This window comes from Trachurus japonicus, chromosome 5 (genome assembly GCF_045865225.1).
Source record: "Trachurus japonicus isolate A0001 chromosome 5, Traja_1.0".
In the NCBI taxonomy this organism is placed as follows: domain Eukaryota; kingdom Metazoa; phylum Chordata; class Actinopteri; order Carangiformes; family Carangidae; genus Trachurus; species Trachurus japonicus.
The window spans coordinates 6379574-6392742 of NC_140911.1; the positions used below are offsets into that span (position 1 = coordinate 6379574).

At 42.7% G+C, this 13169-nt stretch overlaps 1 protein-coding gene across 1 annotated transcript in view; it reads right to left on the reverse strand.

Annotated features, from left to right (window-relative positions):
- Positions 1-4746: 4746 nt before the first annotated feature.
- The window catches only part of rassf5 (Ras association domain family member 5), a 33545-nt gene continuing 25122 nt past the window's right edge, over positions 4747-13169 (reverse strand). Inside the window, exons 4-7 of the mRNA XM_085777889.1 lie at positions 7479-7592; positions 5862-6210; positions 5633-5748; positions 4747-5046 (exon numbers count right to left, since the gene is read on the reverse strand). Coding sequence (XP_085634015.1) covers positions 4903-5046; positions 5633-5748; positions 5862-6210; positions 7479-7592 — 723 coding nt within the window. The 3' untranslated portion in view covers positions 4747-4902. The remainder of the gene's footprint in view (positions 5047-5632; positions 5749-5861; positions 6211-7478; positions 7593-13169) is intronic.

Genomic DNA, 13169 nt, shown 5'->3' on the forward strand with positions numbered 1-13169 from the left:
TGCTAACCATTAATTACGCATTGTATAACAGCCAAGTGTTGTTTGTTGTGAAGAAGTATGTACTTCAATGTGCATTCACATTTTCTTTTTTACATGAATACACTTTACTGTAATATACCTTTTATGTTTTGTACTATCTATCTATCTATCTATCTATCTATCTATCTATCTATCTATCTATCTATCTATCTATCTATCTATCTATCTATCTATCTATCTATCTATCTATATGTATTTGCAACTTTTTTGATAGTTATTTAATTGTTATCATTCTTGTGCAAAAGTGCCAACACATCACTAGTTCTGACATCTTAAATATAAATATTTGCTGGTGTTCCTAAGTCTTTGTTGTGGTAAACTGAGCATCTAACTGACAATTTAAGTGTCAGTTTGGATTTAAGGCGTGTTGTGATGGATCATTTTCATCCAATTTTCTGACATTTATTATAAACTGGACAAAAAATTTACAGAATAATCTGCCGATTATTATTATTATCTCAAGTGATGATGAAAACAGCAGCTCTAGAGCACTAAGAGGACCTCTCCTCAGGCCCTTAAACCAAGGCTGTTGGTCTTTCACTTTGCATACCCTGTGAGGAAAGCTGAGCCTGTAGATTGAAACTGGAGAGGATATGCCGATCTATACAGGTCTAGATATAGTTAGGGGCAGGGCAGAGGACAGACGAAGTGAGACCAGGCAGGCATGAGCAGGGGAACAGGCTAAATTCAGACAGTGATACATGCTGGGCAGAGGGTGATGCTAATCTTAGCTCTTTCTCAGAGGTGAGAAGAGGGGCCTGTCTATATTTGCTGCCATAAATAAGCATACTGACACAGTTTTAGGTGGTCCTCTGGGTGGCAGCCAGCTCTTAAGGCCAGCTCGGCCGTGCAAGATTATTCTTAGACGGTGCTGCATAAAGAGAGTAGGGTGACAATGCCTATAAATTGATCTGCTTATTGCACTTTCCTTTCAAAGAGTTCAAGGTATAAATGTGTGAACTCTAATCACAGCAAGAGATGGGGACCAGGTGCAAAGCTACCTATAGGTCCCAGAGGAGGTTGGGTTGGCTGGGGGGTTCTGGCTGTATTTGGTCTGAGTGTGTGTGACGGACACGGACACCTGTGGGTTTATTGGTCTGAACACCTGATGTTGAACGCCCCTTTGAAAAAACAACAACAACCGTATTTGGACAAGAACTGTGAAACAAAACAAAAACCTAGAAGCTTTTTATCGTGTGAAATGTATCACAGCATATGAAAACAAACCACAAACACCTCTATTTGGGTGTTAATACTCACACACACGTACACACATACAGTATAGTATGTGCTACCATCTGCATAGTGAAGATGGCACTTGCAGTTCAGATGATGTGCTGCCACCTGCTGGTCAGTTCAAAGCAACACAAGCTGGTGGAGAAATAAAATAAAAAAGATGAGAAGCTGCAGCACTTCCTGCTCTGGTCATGTGGACAACACCCAGACAGAGGTGCACATCTGTTTCTCTAAGCAGGGCAAACAAACAGAACTAATTATAGTCATTTCAGCTTCATTTATTTTCTCAAATTGTTCTGTAAGACTTAAGACGTACACACTGGGAGCCATTCTGTGGACAAATGCTGGAATCTGAGACAACTAAAACATGAAAATGAGCTCTCACTACCATAATTTCAAGTAATATTTTCTAGTTATTTAAGGACTTTTGTGAAACACACGAGGAAATGAAGACCATTTCGATAAAGGGATGACCTTTTTATTTCATTTTTAAGATCTGTACAGTTCTATTGATATATTTTTTTACACACCTCTTCAAATAAAACAAAATAAATTGCCAAAAAAATAGCATAAAGTCTCAACACCCTTCACATAATTTCATGTGGATGATGTGAACCATGAAATAAATAACACGCTCGCTTGCTCGCTCACACACACACACCCATACATACATACTCACTCACTCACATACACACGCAGAGGGTTTGATGGACCGACACATGAATGTTAAGGATGAGGGTACAGAAGAAAAACAAAACAACACACCACCACCCATGAAACGCATGCATTAAAAAACACCCATACGTATACGCTCAGGCACCGTGTGTGCGTGAAACACACCTTACATAGATACATGGGGGCACGCGAAACAAAAGGCACTGCCAGCAGGAACAGCTTGGGCTTTGGGTGGTGACGATTAAAAAAATAAAATAAAAGAACAGGTCTGGGTTCACTGAGAAGCATGTGCTTATGGACAGTGGGTCTCATTTATCAGTATGCATGTGGAATAAATGCAGAATGTGTTTTTTTAAATGATTAAATGCATTCATTTCCAAAATTGACCTAATTTGCAGTTGTTATATTATATTACATGTGCACTAAGTGGATACTTGATAAATGAGAACCAATGAGGGAGCTCTGATGACACACACGCACACTCGTTATATAAAACACTTTTCACAGTTTCCTCACCACCGTAGTAGACCGTGCACGCACACACACATGCACTCACGCACTCACACACACCAACCAGTAGGAATAAAACCAAAAGAATATTAATATCTGTTATAACAACAAAGTTAAACCTTGTCACTCTTTTTCCAGTGTCTACATAATACATATGCATTGCAAACACATCATTGGTACATCATAGCGATTATCATGAATTTAATATATTTTCTGTTTCTTTTTTTGGGTGGAAGGTGGAGGGGGAGGGGTAGGGGAGAGGGGGGGGACAAAACAAAACAAAAAAAAAGAACAAAAAAAACAAAAACAGAAATGCATGCCCAGCCCCAGGAGTCGTGGGCCATCCAGTGACCTGCATCAATATGTGCAAAACAGAAGCTGGTTTAATCATTTTCTTTCTTTCTTTTTTCACATACACCACCTCTAATTCAAAAACTTTCAAATGTCTCTCTTCCCTTTAAAATCATCTTTAAAAGCAGATCTGTCCCTCGTGAAAGCTTTGGTGTAAACCCCTCTCACATTCAAATGCAACCAATATACCATACCAGTGTGTGTGTTGTGTATGTGTGTGTTGTGTGTGTGTGATAGTGGAAAATCTGCAAAATGTAAAGGTGAAATTAGCTTCCCTCAGTGGGCTTTAGTGGCGTTCATGCACGGTTGGTTGGTTCAGGGATTTAAGGTGGGACAGTGGAAATGAAGTCACAGTTATCAGCATTTGAGAAGAGCTGAGGAGTGTGTGTGTGTGTATGTTTGGAGGAGGAGGAGGGATTGAAGCCTGGTAGTCTAAATGGAGGCAAATAAGAACAGACGTGTGTTCTGAAATAGGATGGAGTTAAAGGGATAGTTCAACATTTTGGCAAATTGGCCCATTGCCATAATCCCTATAGTCTTAGCAGTAGGTTTGTTACCTTTATTTGTTGGTGCAAGCTATTTTTAGAACGGCGGAGCAGAGCCGTGAGCTGTTTTGAGGCAAATACAGAGTCTGCTTGCTGAAAAACTGTCCCTGAAGGCAATGCGCATCAGGGGTTTTGCATGAATTTACCTCTAAAACAACTCTGTCTCGTAACGTTCTGTTATTATCTCATAGCGTGGTGAACGTGCAGGTCACAACTTGTCCACCAGAGCGTTTTGGAGTTGTTGGATTGTGTATTTGATGAGTTTGATGAGGGAAACCAAGAAATCCCATTAGCCTCCGTAGCGTAGCTCTGAGCAGCTCGCGGCTCTGCTCCGCCGTTCTAAAAATAGCTTACACCGACAATTAAAGGTAAAGAACCTACTGCTAAGACTATAGCGATTATGGCAATGGGCCAATTTGCCAAAATGTTGAACTATCCCTTTAAGGTGGAAGTGGGTGATTGTTCCTCCTTTTAAGTCTTCTCTTTGCTCCCTGAGAAAAATCAGAGAATGGATCTCACTTTCTTGTCCTTTTTCCAAACACAGCTTCCTTCTTCCTGTCCCTGAACGTCTCTCACACACCAGCTCACACAGTAATAAAAACACCCCATGCCTTGATGATAACCCCCATACATCATTCTACTGTATTTTCTTCCATGGAAAAGTTTTTTTTTTTTTTTTTTAAAAAGAAAAGAAACGCACAGTATGATTGTCCTTCCATCCCAAAGAGATGCAGAAAAAGTAAATCATGCCTTCTGTTTCTATTCTAAACTCTATGTGCAGGAGGGGGATGAGCTGAAAGAGACTCATGCATAAGTAACACTTGCAGTAGCAGCAGCAGCAGCAGTAGCAGAAGAAGACAGAAGAGTCTTTAAAAAACACCACTGATTCACACCAGGTCCCAAATGAGATCGCAAAGAAGTTGAGTCGAGATTTTGGATCTTTCTCTGTGTGTGTGTGTGTGTGTGTGTGTGTGTAAATGTGTATGTATGTATGTGTGTGTGTGTGTGTGTCCTTGGCAAATGAAAGCACAACTTGTCCAGTGAGCCAGCAGCCACACACCCTGTAGTCTTTCATGGCCCCTGATTCTCTCTGCAGGGAGTGGACGTATGGATGGTAGGGGGTGGGGGTGAGGGTGGGTGGGGGTGGGGCTTCTTACTGTATATGCGTCCTGAGAAAGGTTATGCATCTGTGTGTGGGTGTTTATGTGTGTGCGTGTTTATACTGTATATATATATATATATACATATATATATATATATATATATATATATATATATATATATATATATATATATATATATATATATATATATATATATATATATATATGTGTGTGTGTTTGTGTGTGGAGGCAAGTTCAGCTCCAGGCTCCAGTCTCTGAATAGATCGCAGGGGGGTGGGGGTGGGGGTCTGCAGGGGTCAGTGTTCAGAGGGTCATCATCATCATCATCATCATCATCATCATCATCATCATCGTCATCATCATCAGTCTCTCTCCCTGGGTTGAGGTGGTAAGGTAGCAGGTGGTGAGGGGGGGTGCGGGGGTCAGGGGTCCTGTTTTTGTAGAGCCTGTTGTAGTTTCTGTCGGTACATGGAGTATTTGTGCTGCACCGTCCGGACGCGCTCCGCCTCCTCCTTCGCCAGGATCACCAGGAAGTTTTGCAGCTCGGGGACAGAGAACGCATGCCACTGTTGCAGGAAGAGTGAAGAAACAAGAGCAACAGGTTAGTATAACTTTATCATATCGTATCGCATTGCATCGTATCGCATCGCATCGCATCGCACCACATCGTATCGTATCGTATCGCATCGCATCACATCGTATCGTATTGTATCGTGTCGCATCACATCGTATCGCATCGTGCCATATCGTATCGTATCATATCGTATCATATCGCATCGTATCGTATTGTATCGTATTGTATCCCATCGTATCATATTGTATCGCATTGTATTGTGTCGTATTGCATCGTATCGTATTGCACCGTATCACATTGTATCGTATCGTATCATATTGTATCGCATCGCATCGCATCGTATCACAATGCAAGATATATGATTATTTTATTACCAAGCCATAAATGTGTATAAATGTGTATAAATGTGTTTGGAAACAGCAAAGAACACCAAAATTAAAAGCATGGGTTTTGACAACAGAACAAAGTTTGGATACGGAAAGATTGATGGAAAGAGATTGGAAAGATTGATTGTGCAATGTGAAGGCAATGAAAGAAGCTTGTGTTAAAAAGTGTCAGTGTTTTTTGAGCTGCCTCACCTCCACCTCTCCAGTTTCATTCTCCTTGAGGACGAAGCTGAGCTGCTGTGGATCAGGTCCTGCAATCAACCTCAGGAGAAGAGGACGCTCGCACAGAGGAAGCTTCTGGAACAGATCTGCACAAACAAACAAACAAACAAACGAACAGATTATTATATATTATTATTATCTTTTTATATTCATGCTGATGCTGAGCAGGTGACCAGGTGTTAGAATCCTTTGCCCTCACCCTGGCCGTCGCGGTGCGTCTGCCTGTACAGTGCAAACTTGCGGGGATTGTCCAGCACCATGTACTTCTTCAGCAGGCCCTGGATGACCTCCCCGGTGGTGGTCAGAGAGCTGATGTGGAGCTGCTTCACGCAGTCGCACGGCAGGTAGAAGGAGGATTTCTTTTCGCCCTGCGCGCCGTCCGTCCCCTCCTGGTCCTCCGCTCCTCCTCCTCCCGACGGCGCTCGGCTCTGACCCGACGCCGCCAGCCTGGACGCCCCCTCCGAGCCGGCGGGCTCCACGGCGGCCACCGTGACCGGTCGACTGAGCCTCAGGTGGACCTTGATGAAACCTGTGAATCCATCTGAAGCCTGCAGAGCACAGAGACAACAAGACAACAAGAGAGTTGATATGTGGACCAAAGCAGAAATATGAGGTCGGTTTGTGGTTTAAAGGGATAGTTCACCCAAAATTCAAATTTAATTTCTCATTATCTACTCACCCTCATGTCGACTAAGGGCTGGGAGAAGTTTCAGAGTCCTCCGTGCCTTCTCTGAGTTACAGCGGCGGATTAAATACACACCAAAAAACATCCAAATACCTCCATAGTGCTCGTCTGTAATGTCCCTCTTGTATTGAAGCCCCAACATGAGAAATTGTTCCGAAAAAAGTTAAATAAGTCTATGTTTTAAGCTTGTTTGTAGCAGAAGCTCCCAGTGTCTCAGTTCACTGCTTTGCCGGTCATATATGATATGTAGAAATGTGGGTAATATGATTAGTATGTGAACAATTAATATAACGAAGAATGAATGAAGCACAGTTAAGAAATGTAAACGCTCACTCTGTTTTTGTTTTGTTAGGTTAAGCATATCGCTCACTTGTTTTTTGTTTTTATAATGTTTATGTTTTGTGTTTTCAACTGTATATTTGATACTGTTGGACCCCAGGAAGAATAGCTGTGGCTTTGCTGCAGCTAATGGGGATCTTAATAATAAACAATAAACAATGCAAATCTCGTGCAAGTTGCATTGACACCCAGGTCACGGCTCCGCAAATCGCACAAGATTCCGGCAGAGCAGCACTGGGAGCTTCCGCTACAAACAAGCTTAAAATATAGACTTATTTAATTTTTTCCGGAACAATTTCTCATGTCGGGGCTTCAATACAAGAGGGACATTACAGACGAGCACTATGGAGGTATTTGGATGTTTTTTGGTGTGTCTTTTTGGGGCGAAGAAAAGTGAGCTCCGTTCGCTACCGTCATATGGACATGCAGTGCTGCACGGAGCCCCGCTGTAACTCAGAGAAGGCATGGAGGACTCTGAAACTTCTCCCAGCCCTTAGTCGACATGAGGGTGAGTAGATAATGAGTGAAATTTGAATTTTGGGTGAACTATCCCTTTTAATATAGAAATAATTTGACATTTTGCAAAATAAACAAACTCACTTTCATGAAACTAAAACTGATCTTCTCATCTTCATCTCCTTTAAACTAATATCCTACATTTTGTTCTAAGCTTTTTATGATTGTTTGCTATATTATGTCTCAACTTCCTGTTCCTATTGTGTGAAGTAAGAAAGCAAGGAAGCTCAGAAAGTCCACTTTCATTGTGAGCTTGACATTAGACCGAGCACTCACCGGTGTCATGCCGTTTTCAGTGATTTGAGCGTTGTACTCTTCTATCCTGGCCCGCACCTCTTCCTCGGACAGGTCTTTTGTCCCTCCCTCCTCTTCCTCCTTCGTCTCATTCTGCTGTAACATCAAAGAAAGAAAGAGATAAAGCGTCAGTATCGGAGGAAGTAGTTTAGTATCATAGTGTGGATGTTTTACCAGCAGATGGCGCTACGTCCTCCTGCAGAAGTCCTGTAGAATAACAAATGACCAAATGTCTCTGTTTGGCTCAAGTTTATGAACTGATCTCTGAATAAGACGATGATCTGATTCTGAAGCATTAAAAAACAAAAATGTGATTTTCAGGCTTCACATTCGGTCGATAAAGAGACTGAACTCCTGCTCTGTGTGGCCTCTCTCATTAACAACTTGATGATGATGGCACTTCCTCTTCCTGTCCTCCATCTCAGCTGCCCTGATTTTATCTAATGAAGCTCCTCATAGACTCTTCACCCCCCTTCCCCTCCTTTTTTTTCCTCCTCAACTCTGCAGCTCTACACACAGGAGGAGGAGGGGGGAAAGGAAATTGTTGTGAATGGAGCAAATCACACATTCAGCATCACGGCCTCTGGTTTTTCGCTGTTACTCAGGAATCACAGAGAGAGAGGGGGAGATGGAAAAGCAATGAAAGGAAGGAGGAAGGGAAGGGAGGGAATAATGTGAGGAGGAGGAGGTGGGGGGTGTTAAGGAGGGGGAGGCAGAGAAAGATGTGAGAAAGGGGTAAGGAGTGATGAAAGAGCGGCTGCTGAGCCAGCCTTAGCAACACAGAGTTTGATGAGGTTATTTATAGTACAGTGGGATGCATCCTCTCTATCTCACAATAGCTGCTTTTTTTTTTCTCCCCCGTTCTCCTGTTTATGTGCAATTTCTGGGGCAAAGAGAGAGAGAGTAAGAGTGTGTGTGTGTGTGTGTGTGTGTGTGTTTGACAGAGAGAGAGAGAGAGAGAGAGAGAGAGAATAGAGGGCAGGATGGTTTCTGTAGGGGAGTCCTCAGGTTGTGTGATGAAGTCACCGCTTCATTCAACACAGATGCAGTGTGTGTATGTGTGTAAGCGCATGTGTTTCTCTGTGTGCTATAGATTGAATGACACACACACACACATTCACATTCACACACAGAGCAAGTGTAGCTCAGCTCCTCCTGCTGCTGAACAGTCAGCAATAAAAAAAAAAAAAAGAAGAACAAGAGGAAGAAGAAGAGGAGATAACGATACAACGTTAGAAACTGAAGGTCGGTGTTTGGAGTGGGAACTGGGGGGATTTTTCCGCCCACGTATCTCAGTTCATTTTGATAACTGCCTTTATATCACCACAGCTCTCATCAGCAGCCACTCCTCTGTGCAACTGATCTGTAAAGTCTCATGGTAAACACACTGCACAGCAGAGGATGGATATAAGAAGCCTGGTTGGTTGTGGTTCTACATGAAAACACAAAACGGTTGGATAATAACAATATTTTTCTATATTGCACTCCGGACATTGTCTTTGTATGTATGTGTGTGAGAATGGGACTTATATACCCGCTGCTAAGTCTCCTATATGTCTTGGTCCACTCTAAGCGGCAGAAGAGGGCCATCACATTTGGATCCATCCATTTATTCATGCACTTTATCTATTTAAACTTGCACTTGCACTTTAAAAACTGCCACTTTATACCCAGCACTTTGTAGAACTCATGCTGACATTATTGCACTTTATGTATTCGTATGAATGTTTATATGATGTGAATCACTGTTTAACTCTATGTGTATTTTTTATTTATTCTGAACTCTACCTCTTATTCCTCTGTCTGTTTGTTTATTACCTGCCAAGGGACTGTGGATGTAAATTAGCAGGGCTTGCTAACTCCGACACATTTACATTTGTATACTCATACTTATGTTCATTAATGTGTATTGTCCCTTTCAAATAAATGAAATGAAATAAATAACCAACAACAAAATGTAAACGGTGGAGGTCTGGGGTTATAGGAGGAGAACCAGAGGGACACGGAGGAGCGGAGGACTTGTATCTGAAAGCCCCCCCCCCCCCCCAGTCTAAAATCAACAAAGTGAAAAGAACCATGCAGGAATTCCTGTGTTTGTATGCAAGTTTCTAAATGTATCCGAGGCAGTGCCCTGCCCTCCCTCTCTGCATACCAGTGAGAGTGGTCACAGGACAATAGAGACGGACAATAGTTCAGTTTCCGCCCCTGAGAGTTCCACAAAGTCCTGGGACAGAGGCCCGACTGACCGGTCCTGGACCTGGACCTGGACCTGGGGGTGCCGGGGCGACGGGGTTAGGATGGTGGGGTGATGTGTGTGTGTGTGTGTGTGTGTGTGTGTGGGGAGAGGCAACGACCGGCGAGACACAGACACAGAGAGATGTGAGGAGTGATAGAGCTGAAACTGTCTGCTCTGTGGTTGCACTGAGGAAACGACCGGAGGACCGAGGGGACTTCCTTTGTTTTCTTCTTTGCTTTTCACAGAATAAACTAAAGTGATACAGAAGCTATGAATGTGCACAGTAACACGACAGGCTGCCAGCACACGAGTGTAGTAGGCCTACAGATAATAATAACAATAATAATCATATCATATCATTGATGCAGAAATGCAGCCGGGTTCATATTCTTGGTGCTTCTTGTATCGTCCTCGACTGTTCATGTGTTTATTTTCTGATAGTTTGTCCAACACTTTGTGCACAAAACTGTCACATTTCACTGAAAAGCATTTAACATTTTATCTGTTTGCTACTATTAATCTGGAACCCAGCTCTCTTGCTAGTTCTTTTTTTGCACATTTTGTTGTGTTTATTGTGTTACTTAAACTAGAAATATGTTGTTTATACTGAGTGAATATGACAATAAAAGGTCATTCTGACGATGCACATTGTCACTGTCTGATAAAAACACAGGTTTTCCAGTTAAATGTTCGTAATTCAGGAAGATGCAAGGCAGCTGAGATGTGTAAGATATCTAGGACTGTTACATAAGGGTCACACACACACATGCACACACACACACATCTATACAGTACATGCCATCCAGATACACACAAGCCTGGGGGTGACATCATGGGTCGGTGTTGGTGCTCTCACAGTGATGAGATCAGACAGGAGAGGTCACATGACGGCTGGAAATGTCACTGGAAAAGTTTAAACTACAACATTTGGCCAAACCTGTGACACACGACTTTAATCCGATCTCCTCCTCCTTAACCTGAAACTACTCTTGACTTTGTCGGTCAAAGCTGTAAGTGTGTGTGTGTGTGTGTGCCACTGACATCATGATCTCCAGCGAACACTAGACTCTGGGATCTATTACAAGTGGCCTGTGAGTCTGAGGACATGATTGGTTCTGCCAGAGTTCATCCAGCAACAGTCACAGAAGAAAAGTCGAAAAGAATTAAACAATCACACATCAACATGACACACACTACACAACACACACAAACACATATGCACACATACACACACTGCTACAGTAACAGCCTGCACTCGCATAACGACGCCTTTACTGGGTCAAGTGTCGAAGAGAAGAAGCACAATTGAGAAAAACACACGCTGATTCTATTTCACAGCTCAGAGACTGCTACAGGCCAGCACTGACAGCAGGACACACACACACACACACACACACACACACACATGCAAATACACAACAGCAGTACAAATATTTGAACCCTTTGCCTTTTTAAAACGAGAACATTACACTGTATAAATGCGAGATCACTGCATTTGATCCATGCTACTCGATTTGTTGTATCTTGATACTGTATCTGGTCCCAGTTCAACTACTAGGCTATTTACAGTGAAATGTAAAACTACAGTATGCATGCATATTTTATAGATTATTATGTGTTTTGTGCAACAATCTTCATCTGTGACATTAAAAATGAGGTGGAAACTTGTGTAAAATAGAAAAACTCAGGTGAAGTATCTGTTCTTCAAAACCACAGAGTACATGATGACGACTGTGAGTAATAAGACAGCGATGTAACTTGCATCAAAAGGCAGACCAGAGGAGAAATTGCACAAACCCTACACCGCTCTACAGTGGTACACCCACGCACACAGGTCCACACACACACATACACATGCATACAAAACACATTAAAGCTGGCTGGCTTAATCTGGAGCAAAAGGGCTCAGCTCTGGAAATAATTCATAAAGAAAAGAGGATGTGACCTCCTCTTCCACTGTCTGATGAATGGAAGTCTCTCCCCTATGTGTCCGTGTCCCTGTACATCAACGCATGGATGGAAAAAGACTTAACACAGTGACACATATTTACTGTAAAAAGCCTTTAGAAATAAACAGCAGCATCATGTCTGTATTCACAGGATCTTTGCATATCCTCATTTACATATTCAAACACGGGAAACACGAGGACGCTTTCTGGGAAAAAACGCATCCCACTGCAGGGTTAGGCCACTTTTGGTGCAATTACTGCGGAGGATGAAGAGCAATTCCCCTTCCAGTGTTCACCAGCTCATAATAATGCAGCTATATTATATTTCACGCCACATTTCTGTGCCAGCGTGGTGCCAGAGAAATCAGTCTCTATCAGCTGGCAGCTCCAGCCCAGACAAACTAACCCCAATACTCTCGTGTGTGGGCAGCGTGGTGGCAGCTATCCTAACTCCTCGCGCTGACAAACACAGCTGGTCAATTATTCAGAGATTAGACCTTCTCCAAGTCAGACACCAGCGGCACACAGCCAGGACAAGGACAGGAAGAATATAACTGGGCCTGGAAATGTTTTGCATGGATGAAAATGTCTTTGTAGTTTCAAGAATTACATATAAAGGTTTATGGTGCAACCAGCGTCACCAGGGTCACCTCTCTGCTTGAGGGCTGCAACTAACAATCATTTTTTATTATCAATTAATCTGTCGATTTGTTTGGTCAATAAAATGTTAAAGGGATAGTTCAACATTTTGGCAAATTGGCCCATTGCCATAATTGCTATAGTCTTAGCAGTAGGTTCGTTACCTTTAATTGTCGGGGCAAGCTGTTTTTAGAACGGCGGAGCAGAGCCGCGAGCTGCTCAGAGCTACGCTACGGAGGCTCATGGGATTTCTTGGTTTCCCTCATCAAACTCATCAAATACACAATCCAACAACTCCAAAACGCTCTGGTGGGACCTGCACATTCACCACACTATGAGATAATAACAGAACGTTACAAGACGGAGTTGTTTTCGGGGCAAATGCAGAGACTGCTTGCTGAAAAACTGTCCCTGAAGGCAACGCGCATCAGCGGCTTTGCATGAATTTACCTCGAAAACAACTCAGTTCCCTTATTATCTCATAGCGTGGTGAATGTGCAGGTCACAACTTGTCCACCAGAGCGTTTTGGAGTTGTTGGATTGTGTATTTGATGAGTTTGATGAGGGAAACCAAGAAATCCCATTAGCCTCCGTAGCGTAGCACTGAGTAGCTCGTGGCTCTGCTCCGCCGTTCTAAAAACAGCTTGCACCGACAATTAAAGGTAATGAACCTACTGCTATGACTATAGGGATTATGGCAATGCCAAAATGTTGAACTATCCCTTTAAAATAAAACAATCAATCAATCACCTATAATGTGCTGACACCCTGCAGAGCTCTCCAGTTACAGCTTCTGTGTCTGACGACGATGACACAGTTTGTGAGTTAAGTAATTGAATGTACAGTTGG